Below are 18,858 nucleotides of genomic sequence, written 5' to 3' on the forward strand. Positions count from 1 at the left end.
CTTTATTATAGATGGAACAGATACATATTGTTTACTTTTGAGTGCATATACTTAGGGCATATACTTGCTAGTTTTTAATGAGGCAAACATGTACAATCAGCAGAGTTGGCCTGGCCACCCAAAAAAGGAGTCTTAAGAGATTGTAAATTGACTAGGCTGACTAGAAATATAATTGTTATGATTACCTCCCCTCATTTGCTCTGATACTAATTGATACATAAGTAGAATTTCAAAAACTTCAATCCAAGGATTTCAAATTAAACATAGAAGATTGTTCATCAAAAGAAATCTCCTGGGTCAGGGGGAAAACTTTCCACTATGAAATTTAGTCAAATATTCTCCTCATAACAGTTGCTTCACACATAGGCTCATAGATACCCAAATAGTTTCTTCGTTGCTGGAAAACATACAATGGGTAGAAAAACCTTATATATCAAACAGACAAGTTGACTCGGATTTCAGGTGGTCCTTTAGAGAAGAACGCTTTGAAGCATGTGCAGGTAACAGTAACAGCCAGTAATGGGATATATGCAGAATGAAGGATGATAATCTTCCTGTAAATTCTTCTCACAGGTACATATTAGTTCACCTAAAATGAAGGAGAAACAGATGGGAGGAATTAGACCAGGATTGAAAGGTCACATGAAAGTTAGCCAGCTAGTGGATTTGCATGGATAGTCACACGGTTCAATCTGATCTCTGCAAGAGGTCGATCTCCGGGTCCTATCGGGGTCTGTATGTAAAAGAAAAAACATAATAATATTATAAATCACTCTCACAGCTTGTTCACATGTATAATTAGATGCTAAGAGAAGTGGACTCTAGTGGTAGCCTTTCAACCTTTTCCATGAGATCAAGAACTTCAAAACCATGAATCACCCTCCCAAACACAGTATACAGTCCATTCAGATGTGGTTGCTTCGCATAAGCGATGAAAAACTGGCTTCCATTTGTGTTGGGTCCACTATTAGCCATTGCGAGTATCCCCCTTGCATTATGCTATAAACAAAAGAGTCATTTTTAAAAGAGATTTTAGCCCAGAGCAACAAGGTTGATATGCAGCAACTTACTTGTGAGTTGCTATCTAAGTAGGCTGTAAGAAGTCAAGTGTTAAAGCACAATAATGAAGGAAACTGTAAAGCAGAAAACATACAGGCAATCTGTTCTATCACCTGACACCTGAAGATTCCATACCTTCAGTGATTCCCGGATCTCATCATTGAACTTCTTTCCCCAGATGCTCGTCCCACCTTTACCAGTTCCAGTAGGATCCCCACCTTGGATCATAAAACCTTTGATATTCCGATGAAATATTGTGCCATCATAATAACCACTTGCACATAGCGCCAAAAAATTCTAAACAAAGGAACAGAAATTTGGAACATCAGCTTTTATTGACTAAAACCTTGGAACTCTTTAAGTACGGACCTCGTCCCCAGTATGAGTACTGTTTCCAGGGCCAAATAACAAGTAAAGCCCACACTACTGAACAGTTCCACATAGATCCAGGATCAAAAAATCCTGTGCTTATTACTGAGGAAGAGCCCTCCTAAATTCACCTAGTCACTTTAGGATGGACCGAGCCCACATCTAAAAAAGATTAACCATAAAAAGAATTGGATAAAAAATACAAAAAAAACAAAACCAAAAGAATAAGCATAAGTCATAGAAAACATAGCATTGACTCGAGATGTGTCACTTGTTAAATTTCTGAACCAATTAGTCTCATGTTTTTTTTCCACTTGAACTCCACAAAGGTGCGATATCTATTTTCTGGTTTCTTACCTTTTTATCTGGTAAAAACTGACATTGAACAATTACTATTTGCCTTTATTTCATAGAAAATATCAGTTCATTTAATGTAATTAAATTTAACAATACAAAAAAATAAGCTGCATATCCATTCAGTTTCTTATCCACCAATCTATTATTTCCAAATGTAATAATATTTCTACTAATTAGATTGGAAATATCCAGCAGATCATTGTGTGGGTTTGTTATGGTGGAGTTAACAGCAATCCAGCAAATGAAACAAAACATCACAACTCGGAGGCAACTGTCTGGTACACCTGGCCCCTGATGATTTATGCATAAGAATATTTTTGTCATTTCTTATTTGTATGTATATCGTGTTGCAGTAAGTTAGGCATCATGATACGAGTTTATGTTCCAAGTTCCAAGTTCCAAGTTCCAAGTTAGTTTGATATGTATTTAGAGAGTTATTGAGTTTAATGTAATGAGGGGCATTATTGTACTTCCTACCTTTTCCACTTAAGCGAGATATTTAAATAGAGAGGGCTTGATTTTCAACCCTAAGAGAGTGCTGCTCCAACGCACTCTTCTCTCTCCCTCTTGCCCCTTCTTCTTTTCTCCTCCCTTCTACTTCTCTCTCTTTGATGTTTTTCACAACTTTTGTTTGGCCTGACTCAACGAGAGTAACACGAAACAGATAATATCCTGTGAAACTGAAAAGTCCTAACATCATTATCTTAAAACCATCTGAAATGGTTAATCAACTTTTTGTCACACGAATAACTCAGACCTGATGGGGTGTGTTTTCTCCAAATAAGAGTTCCAAATTTCAATTAATCCCAAAATCAGAAAAGGTATAGTAATCCTGAAGGAAATAATGAATAACACCGACTTTGTAACAAAGAATATGGGTTAAAACGGTTGCCAGCATGTTACACTTTAAAAATAGTACACAAGTTGGAATCTAAATCATTTTTTTTTAAAAAGGCATAGTTTTAAAACAGGAAAGAAACAAAAAAGATTAGGAGAGCTCTCCCCATACAATCGGGGATTGGAGAAGGGCTCAATTTTTTGCAAGAGAATCTGCAAAAGAGTTTGCTGATCTCGGGGTATGGGTCCAAATACATTCAATCTGGGATGAGAGGTCTGAAAACTTGTGAGGGACAGACCAGCGCCAGGGGGGGGGGGGGGGGGGGGGGGGGGGTGGGGTGGTGGCAGGGGCGGCACTGAGATGACATTGGAAGAGGAGGCCATGATGAAGAGCAGAGAGTTCAGCCTCAGTCGAGTCAGCAATCCTCAATGGCCCCGAAATGTGAGCAAGGTTCGTCCCTTAGCATCTCTGAAAACTTCTCTGAATCCAGCAATGCCCAGGCATCCCCTCGCACTGCAATCAAAATTTAGTTTAGTAACACCAACAAGTGGGGGGCACCAGGTGGTCATGGTGGGAGGGTGGCAGCAGTAAGACATATGGGCGATGTTTGACCAATTGAGGCACAGGGAAGAGTTGGTAAATTGAAAGTCCTTACGGGTGCAGAGCCAGGCTGAGACATGGCCAATGATATGGTTGACAATCAGCCCATGATGGCAAGATTTGAAATTAAAGTGCCTGTTATTGCGCTCCTTTCAGATAATCCAGGGAGTGTGGCCAATAATAGAGGAGATTAATATTCTTCCCAAGATGGGCAGGCGAGCCCGAGCAGCAATCATGAGAGTGGAGAGGAGGTCGTTTGGGCAGGCAAAGATGAAGACCAAAATGGTTGAAAATCTTAACATTGATGAGGCTTTTGATGCTCATTGCCTTCTTGCGATGTTAGAAAATCTACATGTTAAAGGGTGAGGAGATTACATTTATGGTCTGGAGATGAGACCCCTCTAGAACAATGTTATGCACGCAATAACATTATTAAGTTATTTAGAGTCTAATTAATTGTTTTTCTTTAATTTACTTTATTTTATTTTAGTTAAAGAATTAATAGGCCATAGGGGCATTTTTGTAATATTTTATCTTGAACCTTGTAAGGGTGAACCCTATTTAAGGTAAGAGTAATGAGAAAAAGCAAGCATTGATTTAGAGTAAACAAGGGTTTTGAGTTCTCCTCAACGAGCTCAGGGGTGTGCGTTCTCCTCAAAGAACCTAGGTTTTCAAGCTTCCCTTCGGCTTGATTTTCGTCTTTCTCTTCTTCCTCCCTACGAATCTTTGAGTGAGATCTGGGACCGTAACAACTGGTATCAGAGCTACGTAACATGGGGAATTCCAGTAATGGGGAGTTAAAAGAGTTGTTGATCAGAGGGTTGAATGCGTACGCAGAGGCACAAGAAGAAAACGAGACGAGGTTCGCTCAGATTATGCAACAGTTGGATCAAATCCCAATTCTTAACCAGAAAATCGACAGACTCAAAAGGGAAATACGAATGGCAGCAAGGTGTGATGGAATTTTTGAGGAAGGGGCCGAGCATGGAAATCCAGAGCCAAAGTCCCGAGACCCTGGCAATTCCCTTCTCACGACAAGCAACAACCCCTTCTCACGGGAAGAAAAACGTCTCCTTGAAGAGGAGAGGGAAAATTTTCCAGCAACTTTCCGAGATACCTCTGTCTCTAAAAAATTTCACCCTAACTTCGCCAAGCTTCACCGAGTGCAGAAGCATCGTGTGGCTACTGCTCGCCGTCGGTAACAAGTCAGGCTCGAAGTTGTGAGGGGGCATGAAAAATTTCTCCACAGCAGAGTCATTTTTTAGAAAGTTACGGGTTATGCCAACCGAAAGGAGAAAAAATCAAACGACTTCGATTTCGAAGTAGAAATCATTGTCCTGCCGGAAGAATATACTTTGGAAACTGTGAGTTCCGAATTTAAATTCAGACACCTCTCAATCTCGCTCTCGACAGCCCAGCGGGAAACCAACTTCAACGCATTATGGGCTAAGTTTCTGAAATGCCCTTGATTTGTATGTCAAAAAGCTTCTTCCATGGGGGTGATGTGGCTCAAATGGTCTGAGCAGCAGCAACGCTGCTCAAATTTTGGGGCTGGGGGTTTTCTGTTCTGTGAAACAGAGAAACAGAGCCAATTTTACGGAATTCAGGTTTTTGGGTCTGAAATGCAAGATGGGAATTTTTTGGGGATTCCAGGAATGGAAAAAAAAATTCTATGGGTGATGTTTTATTTTTCTGTTGATGAGAACAGCACCAATGCGTCTGTTCATTGTCAATTTGAAATCGTTGTGCTTAATTTTGTAGGTCCCATATATGCTGCTCGGCCACTGTTTGTAAAAATTCTTCAACCAGGTGAGAGTTCTGGAAATGAGATGGTAGCCAAGGTGGGAAAACCTGGAAAGACTGCTGGGTTCAACAGTCGGACGACTTTTCAAATTGCTGCTGCTGTTGCAGTGCAGAAATGGGCTCAACAGCAGAAAATAAAAACTGTAAGCAAGGATTTACCACATTACAACACAAAGGATGAAGTCTACTGTGACCCTTCAGAAAGTGGGAGAATTGTCTCACCAACTTTAATGTGGGTTGAGGCTTTGGATCTCATACTTGAAGGATTTGTCAAATCAAAGCTGGACTTCGGAAAAATAGTAACTGTCTCTGGCAGCATCCATCTGTATGGAAGTGTTTATTGGAAGAAAGGAAGTTCAACTACATTGAGTTCTTTAAACCCAGAAAAGCCTCTTGTAACCCAGTTGAGTGATACTTTTTTCCATCAAAGAGTCACCTATATGGATGGACAGTAGTACCACTTCACAGTGCCGAGAGATGGAGAGAACTGTTGGGGGTGCGTTAGCATTGTCTCAACTTACTGGGTCTCGTGCAAATGAAAGATTCACAGGTCCGCAAATCAGGAAGATATTTGAGAAGCAGCCAGATGTATATAATGCAACAGAAAGAATTTCTCTTGTTAGTTCCTTCATGGCATCTCTTCTTATTGGAGGTTATGCTTGTATTGATGAAACTGAAGGAGCTGGAATGAACCTGATGGATCTCAGACAACGAATCTGGTTTCAGCAGGTTTTGAAGGCTACTGCACCAGGATTAGAAGAAAAACTTGGACAGCCTGCACCAGCACATGGATTATGCAAAGTTCCACCTATTGTTCCAGCACTTGACCTTCCAAGAGATTTGAAATTCTGTTCCCAACCTGTTGGCAATGGGGCTTGTGTGCAGAAGTTAAACAAGCTAAGTTCAGCAGCCCGTTATGTGGATATGGAATTGGATTTTTGTAACAAGAAGTACTCTGCATTTTTAAGATAATACAGTGACGACAGTGGCTTACTAGAAGCTATTGTTTATATATTATGTATTCAGCATGCTAGCCAATGTAATGTGTTGAAACCAGAGCGCTAAAAGGTTCAAACCTATTAGGAAAGCAACCCCACAGATCTTATACAAGGACTGGCCCAGTCGATACAAACAAATATTCCAACACTCCCCCGCACGGGGAAAACCCGTGGACAAACTCACCGGAAAAACCCGGGACAAATTCACCAGAAATACCTAGGACAAATTCGGTGGGAGCGGGACTCGAACTCGGGACCAACCTGCTCTGATACCATGTTGAAACCAGTTGCGCTAAAACCTCGAGGCAATAATGAAGGTGCAACATGAATATAAGAGGGATCGGCCCGATCGATATTAAATTAACAACACTCCCCTACACGTTGCCATTTGTGACTCGTGGAAACAGGTGGGAGCAAAACTCTAACTCGGGACCAACCTTGCTCTGATACCATGTTGAAACCAATGCGCTAAAAGGTTTGAACCTATTAGGAAAGCAACCCCACGGATCTTATACAGGGACTGGCCCGGTCGATACAAACAAATATTCCAACATGATGAATTTGGACGGGCTCCAACGAATGAAACCTGTGACTGCAGGGTGGTTGCTCTCAGTACAGCAGGGTATGCACCTAACAGGCCACATGAAGAGGCTAATGGGTTCTTCCACCAAATGATGTCCGCTGTGCCATTGCAGAACACAGTGCTGCCAGATAGCCAAGGAAACAGTGCTGCTGTGGCCATGCAGCAAACAGTGCTGACAACCGTGGCAGTGCAGAAAACAGTGTTGCAACACATTTTTCAACATGATATACCAGTTCTGCTGTTTGGTGCTGCTGCTGCTGTTGCAGTGAAGAAAGGTGCAAAACTTCAGAAAATGCAAACTAAGAGAAAGGATTTTGATGCAACAGGTGCCCTTTTGTTTTTTGGACAGACTGACTTTATTTCATCAGTGGCAAAAATGGGTGCTGTCAGTGGACCATTCGATGCTGCCAACCAGGATAATGGGGCAATGTTATTGGATGTATATGAAACGTACGGGATGGATCCAGTTAAATTTTATTTTCTGCTGCTGTTGCAGTGCAGATACATGTTGGCATGCTCAGAAGGATACATGACGACTGAGCTGATGACGACTTTTCAATTTGCTGCTGCTGTGGCAGTGCAGAACGGGGCACTACAGCAGAAAATAAACACTGATCGAAAGGATGCAGATGAGCAGAACCTCTCAAGTTCAGCCGCTTATTCATTATCTTCAACAAAGGGAGCTACAGGTCATCGCCTTGGAGCAGCTGGGGCAGTTGAAGCAATCTTTGCTGTCCTTTTGACAGCAATCGCAATGCCATACATGGCAAGGAATGCCCACTTCCCTGCTGCTACTATAGAAATTCACAAGAGAGCACTACTTACTCTTCGAGAGTCCTCTCAGCAGAATTACAGCAACGTTGTTGCTACCAACACAGGCCTAAACCATATGGGTATGCGGCTGGAGAAAAGACTTCATCCGCAGAAGTATGTTGCTGTTTGTGAGATCATCATCAGGGACCAGCAAGTTCTACCCACATCGAATGCTCTCTTTGCTGGTTACTGCCAATTGGGAAGCCTTACCAGTGCTCGCTCAATCTATTCTCGAAGGGACAAGAAGAAAAACCTGATCTCTGCCTTGTGTTGCAATTTTTGTGGAGCCAAAGTAGCAATGTATACACAGACAAGTGAAGGACCACTGGATGAACTTGGGCAGCCAGCCGTAATTAGGAATCAGCTCAATCCGGTTACTGAGGTTACCGGGGACATGCTGCATTTTGCCAATGAGGCAACTGTTGGGGCATATCACACAAGGGTTGTTAATGTCAAAGTAGAAGTTGCCAGTTTGGAGCAGGTGATAGTTCAACTTATTGTTTGGTTGCTTATCCGTATTGGGGTGTGCTACAACAAGTGATGCTGGCAGTGTCGGCAAAAAATAAAAATAAAATAAAATAAAAAAATAATTGCTTCTCTGGTGGAATGTTCCAGTTTTGTCATCCAGAGGGCTGAGACAGATACCACGGATGCTACTTGGGAACAGGTGGAGATGTCGGCAAGCAAATCCTACCTTCGAGCTTGAGGACAAGCTCTTTCTCCAGGGAGGGGGGGTAATGTTATTTCAGTTAAAGAATTAATAGGCCACAGGGGCATTTTTATAATATTTTATCTTGAACCTTGTAAGGGTGAACCCTATTTAACGTAAGAGTAATGAGAAAGTATTGATTTAGAGTAAACAAGGGTTTTGAGTTCTCCTCAACGAGCTCAGGGGTGTGCGTTCTCCTCAAAGAACCTAGGGTTTTTAAGCTTCCCTTCGGCTTGATTTTCATCTTTCTCTTTTTTGTCCCTATGAATCGTTGTGTGAGATCCGGGACCGTAACAAACAAACACTATCACATCCCAATATGCTTTTGTTCATGGCACCATAGACAAAAAAAAAAAAAAAAAAAAAAAAAGGTAAGCAATTGATTGGACGACCCCTACTCCCTCAAAGGTGACTCATTTCTTGTGGTCTGCAACAAGAGACAGGATCCTCATAATTGACCAATTGCATAGGAGGAGGAGCATGATTGAAAACCAAAGTTGCAAATTGTGTACTGAACAACTTGAGATTATTGACCATGTGAAGTTGGGTCCAAGGCCTATCCCAAACTGACTAGTCATTTTGGGATAGGCCTTGGACCCAACTTAACATGGTATCAGAGAAGGTACTCATATGTGGGCCTACACCTAAATTATCCACTTGTAGAGCTACAAAGGAGGGCCTACACCTAAATTATCCACTCGCAGAGCCACAAAAAAGGGCCTACACCTAAATTATCCACTTGTAGAGCCACAAAAGAAGGCCTACACATGAGAGAGTGTTAAGGAATAGTCTCACATTGATTAGTGATTACAATGATCTTGAGTTTATTAGTTGGAAAATAGGCTTCCTAAGATGGCTAATCATTTTGGGATGGGCCTTGGACCCAACTTAACATGGCATCAGAGCAGGTACTCATATATGGAACTTCACCCAAATTATCAATATGTAGAGCCACAAAAAGGGCTTATACGTGAGGGGGAGTGTTAAGGAATAGTCCCAAATGGATTAGTAAGTACAAATTTTTTGAGTTTATTAGTTGGGAAAGAGGTTTCCTAAATTGGCTAGTCATTTTAGGAGGGCCTTGGACCCAACTTAACAGACCACATATCCTTCATTACACTTTTTCTTGGAATGTTTGGAGTGCCTTCATCCTCAAATTTGGTCTCCAATAGTGCTTCCCTTCCCTTCTCTTTTGGAACGGATGAAGGCAGTCCCTTGGGCAAAACTGATAAGAATTTTTGGATGTTGTCTGTTGTAGACTTACATGGAACTTACAGGAAGAGTGTAATCAGAAGAATTTGAAGGAGTCCAAAAATCAATTGGGGCCCTGAATTAGGCATTGATGCATTGTATTTTCTTTGGGCCTGCAAAGTCCGAGAAACCTCTTGTCTTCGAAAATGATGAATTTATTTAAAGAGAAGGAATTTACAATAGTGACCAGAAATAATACTGGTGGAACAAAAAAAGAATCTAGAAAATAAACAAAAATACATCAAACATCCAATGGAAAAGGATCCAATTGGCTTATATGGTCCAGGCCCTAGTTGCTAAAGGCCTTCTAACTTTGCAGACAAAGTCAAACACAACTATTCACAGTTTTCATTTATCAACTGATTTAGTACAATACTGTATCAACTTTATAAAGCTACTTACTCTAAAATTCAACACCCGAATTGAACATCACTAAAAGGAAACCTAAAGACCCTAAAACTAACCCCAATGAGGCCAAAATAATCATAACCAAGCAATAAAACCAGATTGAAGGCAAAAAAAACCAGAAATAGATCCAAATTAATTCTTATACTTCCTGCATTTACTAAAGTTACAAATGCTCAAATTTCGAGCTCCTCATTAAGCTAAATGTGGGGGTTTCTTATTTTTCTTCCTTAAGTAAACTTTTTGTTTATTTTTGAAAAGTTACTTTAACTCTTGATCCCCATCATGGAACTTGGTGTATCTCACAGATGCAGCCCATCTCCAATCTACAGTTCCTCTAAGCAATTAAAATCAAAAAAGGGTTGAGTGCACAAAGGCTGATGTCCTTAGACTCACATGTCCAAAAGACACACCACTTTAGTGGCACTCACTTCTATTTCTCTATACAACTCAAGAGTTTCACTTATCAAGAGCTCATATTAGATACGTTCACATGTTCCTTCCTCTCTCCTAAATCAAACAAATCAAACAAATCATCAATATATAGCATTACTAGAGTCATCCCAGCTATCACCTACAAAGGTGAGGCTCCTCTACTTCATTCATTTGTATAGTTAAATTGTTCTATCTCCACAAACAAAAATCATACTAAAGGAAAAGTAAAGTCTCTTTTTTTTTTTTTTTTGTTAATGATCATATTGTCATATTTCATACATAATCTACACCCCATACCCCCAGTGAAACTTGGCCCAAGACCTCAACACTAAAAACCACTCAAGTGACCATTGAGCCAAAGGCCAGATAACTGACTAAAAGCTGTTTACTTTCTTTATTTATTCCGGAAAGGAGTCCCCTAAGAGGCTAGAGTCTTACTTTATGGACTGACTATACTTTCTTTGACATGGCAATACCTTCTATTTTGAGCTGATAAAACTCAATTCCTCTTGGAGAACTGCTCTGATGCCAGTCAAGGGATAAGATGTTATATAGGCCATGTTCAAAACAAAAAAGCTACCTTCTAGGCTACCACATCAATCCACCTGGGCTTCGGGATATGGCAGACTACTTGGGATGCTCTGTGGGAAATCTGCCAGCTACATATCTTGGGCTCCCACTTTTTTATTCCCGGCCTTCGACGTCACTCTGGTCCCCCCTCATTGAGAAATTTGAAAAGAAGCTAGCCACTTGGAGGGGTAAACTCCTATCTACAACGAGGCGTCTCACTCTCCTCAAGTCTTGTCTGGCAGGGTTGCCAAATTAGCTACTATCATTTATGCACTGTCCGGCCTCTGTTTGCTCCAAAATTGACGCCATCCGTCAGCAATTTCTCTGGAGAGGATCAGAAGACACCTTTAGATACCACTTGGTTAGTTGGAAGGATATTTGCACGCCTCATAATAGGGGAGGATTAGGCATCCAGCCTACAAAGGAAATGAACAAAGCTCTTATGCTCAAATGGATTTGGAACTTCAACATCAAGCATAACAGTCTATGGAGGAATATGGTCAAATTCCATCTTCTATTTTTGGGTGCCTAGTAGAGAGAGGGTGGTGCCGCTCGCCTCCTATCCCCGATATGGAAATCAATTTATAAGCTTCTCCCAGTATTCAGAGATGCTACTCACACGGGCCAAGGAAGGACCCTCCTCTTCTGGTCGGATGAATGGTACGGCCCTTGCTCCCTCTCAAAGGAATACCCAGGGCTGTATAGGGTGGCTAGATACCCCTCTTGCTCAGTGGCTGATTCGTGGAGGGATCAATCGTGGAGTCTCCCGTTCCCCAGGGGCTAAATGATGAGGAATCTTCGGCTTTTTGCTCTCTCCTTACTAAACTGGGCAATATTATTATCTAGGAGCATTCAATTGATAAGTTGACTTGGAAGCCTAGCATTAATGGCCAATTCACTGTTGCTTCTGCTTACTCTCATATTAGAAAGCAAGAGTACAATATACATGAGCACAAGGCAAATCTGGCTTGGAAACTCTCAACGCCAAGCAAAATCAAATTTTTCGTGTGGTCAGCCATTAGAGAACAGATCCTTACTTCTCACAACCTTCATAAAAGAGGCTTCACCGCCCCTGATTTTTCTTGTCCCCTTTGTGGTGAGTGCGATGAGACAATCCAACATGTCCTCTTACACTGTGAATTTTCTTGGCAAGTCTGGATGAAAATTTTTCAAAAGATTGGGCTCCCAATGGGGCTACATCAGGACCTCTTCGGCACCTTTGAAATGGGAGGGATTCGCCTTCCTCGACTGAGCGAGTTAATACTTTCGGCCTGTCTTGCACATGTTCCATGGTGCATTTGGCTCAAGCGAAATAACCGGAGATTTAACTCCAAAGTTTGCACCCTGGACAACACGGCTTCACATGTCGTTGGCCTTATCTTGAGTTGGCTTCATACAAGGAAGGAATTTGCCGCTCTATCGGGTGTTTCCCTTTGGAAAATTGGAGTTTGATCGCTCATATGACTGGCCTCTGCAGGACTCTGATTATGGCCATCTGGGATCCTCCCCCTTGCGCTGCATCAAACTCAATTTTGAAGGTAGTGCTATTGGTTGTCCTAGGCCGGCTGGAGCAGGTGGTGTATTCAGAGGTCACAATGGAGACTTTATTCTTTCTTATGTTGGACCAATGGACATTACTAATTCTAATACTGCTGAAGTTAGTGCTCTTCTATTTGGCCTCCAAATTTTCAAGGAACGTCTCCATGGCAAGTTAATCATTGAAGGAGACTCGAAGACTATCATCAGTTGGTGTTCCAAAGACAGCTCCCACCCTTGGCGCCACTGGCCTATCACAGATTGTATTGCTGACATTGTATCATCTATCCATTGTAATTGGAATCTCATTCCTAGATCAGTCAACTCTTTGGCTGATAAATTTGACAAAATTCGGAACTTCCCAGCAATCTCTCATTGTTTGGGAAGGCTTCCCTCCTTTGTAATTTGCTCTTTTGAGTTTTTGTCTTAATAAAAATCAGCATCATTTAAAAAAAAAACAAAAAAGCTACCTTACAAGCAAGTACTACTTGGTGTTGGTTTATTCTATTCTATTACTGAAATTTTTCGGGTATGTATACTATTGAAAAACAAGAACAAGGTACTTTTAATTATTTTACCTTGTCATTATTTATATTTCTTGTTCTACATGTCAAACTATGTCTATGGACAAAATTTCATGTAAAAGGGAAACGTAGAATAGGAGATATAGAGAATTAGGGTGGTTTTTCACTTGAAATAGGGGCAATGTCGTAAATTGTACTCAACTGACTCAACCCTAAGCTATAAATAGAAGTTGGGGGCATGCAGGTCCCCTATCTCAGTTTCTTTCTCAATTTACTCTTCTCCACTTTCTCTCCCTCTCATTCTCTCTCTTCAATCTTCTTTCTTCTTACTTTTTACATGGTATCAGAGTAGTAGATCGCATATGGGAAGGATTTTCATAAGTTTTTCTCCTCTTTGAAGCAGAAGTCTACATAAAGGAAGGATCTTTTTCCAGTTTTTTGGCTAATGGTTAGTAAAAATCCATTTTTTTCTCTTTTTCTTTCTGCCATGACCCTAGGGTTACTGGTTGTACTATTCTAAGAACAGATTTTGATATTCTAAACTGCCAAAAGAGGCCTTTTTATGCTGATCTAGAGGAGTGTGCCAAAATTCGAGAACTATGACTGCTGATGTCATTTGCACACTTGCTGATGTCAGCCCTAGTGCAGGTTCCTGTGCACTTTATCTTCCCCTTGTTGGAATTTTTGGAATGTTTGATCTGCGCACATCTTATATTTACCATAATTGTGATTTTACATTGTGGGGCACACTAGAGCTGGTTGATTTGGAACTTTTTGGAAGGCTTATTTGATCTGTTTGGCATTCTTATATATCTTATATGGCTGACTCTAGTGAGGTTTACACTCCAGCAAAGGAATCATATATCCTGATGGTAAAGATATGATTACTATCACCTCTAATAAGTTGAATGGTAATAATTACCTTATATGGTCCAGATCTATTAAAATTTAATAGAGATGACCCTCATGTTCCTCAAGATGATTATTGGGAGGTTGAAGGCAGTCAAGTGATGACTTGGCTCATCAACAGCATGGAATCTAATATCAGGAGCCAAGTTATAAACTTTGAAACTGCCAAGGCTATGTGATTGTCCTTGGAAGCTCTTTATGGACAAGAGAGCAATCTTTCTAGGGTTTATGAATTATATACAGAATATTTTCGGTTAAAATGAGGTAACAGAACTGTGATAGACTACTGTAGTTCTTTTCTAAGTATCTAGTAGGAAATTAATGTCTTTCATCCTTTTACTACGGATGAAAGGGAACTCCAACAACAACAGAGTCTACTTCTTATGGCGAAATTTCTAGATGGATTGGGTGTTGAATTTGACAGCATAAAGGCACAAATTTTGGCCTCAATGAAATATCTAACCTCTCTACTACCTTTAATAGGGTACAGAGAGTTGAAAAGATTGTTGTGTCTAGAATTGGAAAAGATACTAAAGTGGGTGAAGCTATTGCCCTTAATACATCAGCTACGGCATCTGATTCTACTGATACGTCCAAGGGACGCACAAGGACCGGTAGAGGCAGAGGCATAGATAATTCTGGCCAAGCAGATGGTAAAATTGAGCGCAAATGTGTTCATTGTGGACGCACAAATCATTACTTAGATAGATGTTGGGTAAAATTTGGGAAGCCTACATTGGGCAAATGCTATTATACAAGAAGGTACAACACCAAGGTCAGAAATTACAATCCCGCCTGGTTCTCCAGATGAATACAAACATTGATTCAACAACAACAACATATCTCATAGCAGCAGCAACAGATTTCCCAACTATGGCACAACTATCTATTCCCTCTGCATCCTTGGCACATACGACTCCTCCTGCAGGTATGTTTGCACTCTCAATGTCTCATTCCCCATCTTGGGTTCTTGAATCTAATGCCACAAAACACATGTCGGGTATGTCCTCACTATTTTCTAACTTAAAGGAGTTTGTTCTCATTAAGCATGTTAATCTTGCTGATGGGTCAGTTTTCACCAGCACAGGCAGTGAGAAATGTTACCCTTGCACCTTTTCTTTCCCCTCAATCTACACTGTTAGTTCCAAAATTCCCTTTAAATTTGTTGCCTATCAGTCTGGCTAAGTCTATGAATTGTTGTTTAACTTTTTACCCTACTCATTGTGTGTTTCAGGATCTCGTGACAAGAAAGATGAATGGTTTTGCACATGAGAGAGGGAGACTATACCATCTGGACAGCCACAACCCAAACAGTACTTTACCTACACTACACACAACTGATTCACCTCTTCGATGGCATCTCAAACTTGGTCATCCATCTCCAACAAAATTGATTCAAGTAATTCCAGATCTTCCTTCTAGTATTACTTTTCAATGCGAGTTATGTCAGTTGGGCAAGCGTCACCGGAGCACCTTTCCTATTTCATCTCATAAGACAAGTAAATTTTTTTAGCTTGTCCACTCAAATGTTTGGGGTCCTTGTCACATGACTAGTCAGTTTGGTCATATGTATTTTATTTCCTTTATTGATGATTTCTGTAGAAGTACTTGGATTTATCTCATGAGAGAAATCTGAAGCTTTTGATGTATTTCAATTATTTTATAATGAAATAAAAAATCAATTTGGAACTTCTATCCATATCTTGTGTACAGACAACAGTCTTGAGTTTATGAATTGTAAATTTGGTTCTTTTTGTCAGTCACAAGGAACCATTTATCGGACTTCTTGTGTTCACTCCACAACTGTTACAAAATGGGACCCACCATGGTTGCACGAGCTGGTGGGACCACCATGAGAACGTGAGATGGCATGATAGGTCATCACACGAGCTGGTATGAGTTGGAAGATTTGAAGATCAAATGGGACCCACAATAATAACCACAAGCTGGTATCCTTATCACATGAGTTGGAAGATAAAGTGGGACCCACCATGACAACCACGAGTTTGCATCCTTATCATATATGATCACGTGCCTCATAGAAGAGCTCTAGTTTGAGTTATGTTAGTCTTCTAATTATGTTGAGTTATTTAATTATGATAGACTAATCTTTAAGAGTTATAGTTTGGGTATAATTAGGAGAATGGTAGTTTAATTGTATTTGGATTCTACTACTTTCCTCTACTATAAATAGAGGTGTTTGTACTCGAATTAAAATAAGAAAGTCAAGTAGTTGTCCACTTCTCATCTCGTGAAGTCTTCCTCTCTAGCCTAAACTCTTCTTTCTTTTTTTCTCTTCTCTCCTCTCTACCTGAGAGCTCTCACTCTCTTTCTTTTTCTTTCTCCCTCTCTCACCTTGCTCAAGATTTCAACGAAGGGGTCCTAAATTCAACATTGTATCAGAGCATCAAATTTAGGATCCCCACGTCAAAAAGAATGTTCTAAGAAGTTATGATCAAAGTTACTCAAAGAAGGCTATTTGTGAAGCAAGATTGAAGCTCATGAGATAAGTTTTTTCATTATTAATTCTTGCTCTTGGTTTTCGGGTTTAGAAGATGGTTTAGAGACGATTTTATGGCAGTCTTCATCTTATGAGATTATTGAAATTTATGCATCTCGGATAGAAGAAGTTACCAAGGCTGTTTTATCGGTTTGAAAGTTCTTGACTGAAAGATGGTCTCGAGATTTATGCATCTCATGAGCAAGATTGAAGCTCATGAGATAAGTTTTTTTATTATTAATTCTTGCTCTTGGTTTTCGGGTTTAGAAGATGGTTTAGAGACGATTTTATGGCAGTCTTCATCTTATGAGATTATTGAGATTTATGCATCTCGGATAGAAGAAGTTACCAAGGCTGTTTTATCGGTTTGAAAGTTCTTGACTGAAAACCAATTTATGTTGAGATTTTATGCATAAAAGGTTATAATTTTTGTGGGAACAAGATTCCCTGATAAAGAAAAGTGTTCTTAAGCCTATTATGAGTGGTTATTTATTCATTGGATTTCAGAAATATGATTATTTAGCTTCTATGCTAAGCCTCTCCATTAACCAAGTTGGTTGAAGAAATATAGTGCTATCTCGTAGTGACAAAAAGGATATTGATTGCATACATCAATGATATAGTGCTATCTCGCAGTGACAAAAAGGATATTGACGAGGTAGAAAGAACATCTGAAAAATCACTTTAACAAAGAATCTAGGGATGCTTAAATACTTCCTCGATTTGAAGTAGCAAGAAGCGGGTAGGTATTGTTTTGCCTCAAAGAAAGTATGTGACTGATACACTATGTGAATATGGGTTTCTAGGAGCTAAAATTATTGATACTCCTATGGAAGTTGGCCATAATCTACATGAAGAGAAGAATGATGAGCTCAAGGATAAGACTATGTATATAGGGTTCAATTTTCAGGTTTATATGATGTATATACTAAGAGATATAAGTAAATGGGTCGAGAGGAACATTTATGCCATTGTACTAAGTCTTCACATAAGTGACCTATTCAATAAAGAGGGAGATTGAATTTTAACCTATGAGAAGAGTGGTGCACACTGCAGCACTTTTGAATTTTCTTCTTCCTCTTCTCTCTTTCCTCTTTCTTCTCTATTCCACCTCTTCCACCAATTTTACAACATTTATCTCACTCATAAGATAGAAAAACATGTTACATAAGGCTAGATAATACTTTTTACGAATATCAGAAAATTCAGGTGGATACGTTCTTATCCATAAGTTTTCTGCAGTCAATTCATAGAAGAATAAAAAATCATAGCATGCTTTGCTTGCGTTAGAACATTGAACCAAACAAGCCTTTGATGCACAAACCATCAGAAAGAAACTACCGTTAACACATTTAATATCTTATAAAGGCAAAGGAAAACATAGTTTCTTTGTTTAGACATGTTCTCTTTTCACCCGCCTACATACAAACTATTAGAACACCAAAGAATTTCAATAGATGGCACAACAGTAGAATTCATTGACAGAACCATAGAACAATAAATCAGGACAAAATTTCAAGACTAGAGAATTAAACTCGCCCCAGCAGAGAAGAGGAATACATGAATAACGAAATCATATCTGCTCTACTGAATTTTATGACATCAGATAATGCTCCGAGCTTCCTAAACCGATGGGTTGCGAAACATAACAGAAAAAAATACCGAGAAAATGAAGTTATCATACCTCGGCTGTCTTCGACACCTCGTCACAAGCAATCTCACACTTAATATCCCCGAGATTCGTATGCAGAGTAACCGACTAAAAACAACGAAAATGGTCATAGACATTCTAAGTAGATGGTGTCGGAAAGAAATAGATTACATTCAAAGCACACTCACCATTTGGGGAAAAGCGCAAACAGCGAAGACCTGTTGAAACTTGGAAGCTTAGCTGCCTTCAACACTGTCGCGCAATTTTGTTTTATCGAAAGAAATATAGGGGAAGTCCGGAGAGTGTTCTCGAACCCGAATTAATGCAGGGCCACTCTGAAGGTGTTCGTGCCTGTTGGCGATAAAAAGCCAGAAAAGATTTTCATGATTACGATTTACAGGTTTTGAAGAAATTTTAAATTTTGATATTTGTTTGGTATTTATTATAAAAATATCTATATATTTGTTTAGTAGGATAATTTTGAAAAAAAAATTATATATATATATATATATACATTATGATCATTTAATCGATTTAAATTTGGACTTGGGCAAAATAGGTTGCAAATTGATCAACTCGTTCAAACCTTTGGCCAAACTCAATTTCAATTAGTTATACTTTACTGATTTGGCCGAACTCAATCTAATTGGATCAAAGTTTGTCTTACTTCAATTAGGGATGGGTAATAAATCTTAGACATGAAAAGTCATATATATATATATATAGAGAGAGAGAGAGGCCCAATCTAATACGAAAGGTCATTTTGTGCGAAACAAACGAAACGCCAATAACTGGATCACAACCAACATCTATATATATATATATATATAGATATATATAATATACGAAAGGTCATTTTGTGCAAAACAAACGAAACGCCAATATCTGGATCACAACCAACGTGTATATATATATATATATATATATATATAGAGAGAGAGAGAGAGA

The 18,858-nt window shown here is 39.7% G+C and overlaps 1 protein-coding gene across 1 annotated transcript; it reads right to left on the minus strand.

Annotated features, from left to right (window-relative positions):
* Positions 1–297: 297 nt before the first annotated feature.
* On the minus strand, positions 298–18,243 carry LOC137934796 (peptidyl-prolyl cis-trans isomerase CYP18-1). Its single transcript, XM_068779327.1, has 5 exons — positions 18,099–18,243; positions 17,944–18,018; positions 1,195–1,356; positions 841–999; positions 298–733 (listed from the first exon to the last, which is right to left on the minus strand). The coding sequence occupies exons 1-5, from the start codon at positions 18,099–18,101 to the stop codon at positions 650–652; spliced, it is 483 nt and encodes a 160-aa protein (XP_068635428.1). The 5' UTR covers positions 18,102–18,243; the 3' UTR covers positions 298–649.
* Between the last annotated feature and the right edge of the window lie 615 nt (positions 18,244–18,858).

Source organism: Aristolochia californica, unplaced genomic scaffold, assembly GCF_029961685.1.
Source record: "Aristolochia californica isolate CCGP_79_NKW_82.1479 unplaced genomic scaffold, dmAriCali1.0.hap1 SCAF_6, whole genome shotgun sequence".
Taxonomy (NCBI): Eukaryota; Viridiplantae; Streptophyta; class Magnoliopsida; order Piperales; family Aristolochiaceae; genus Aristolochia; species Aristolochia californica.

Bases quoted from the DNA above. Each gene is read 5' to 3' on its own strand.
- LOC137934796 (XM_068779327.1), bottom strand. The intron at 1,000-1,194 runs GTATGGAATCTT...TTTTGTTTATAG, and splicing joins AGATCCGGGAATCACTGAAG to CATAATGCAAGGGGGATACT. The intron at 734-840 runs GTTGAAAGGCTA...TTTTACATACAG, and splicing joins TTCTTGATCTCATGGAAAAG to ACCCCGATAGGACCCGGAGA.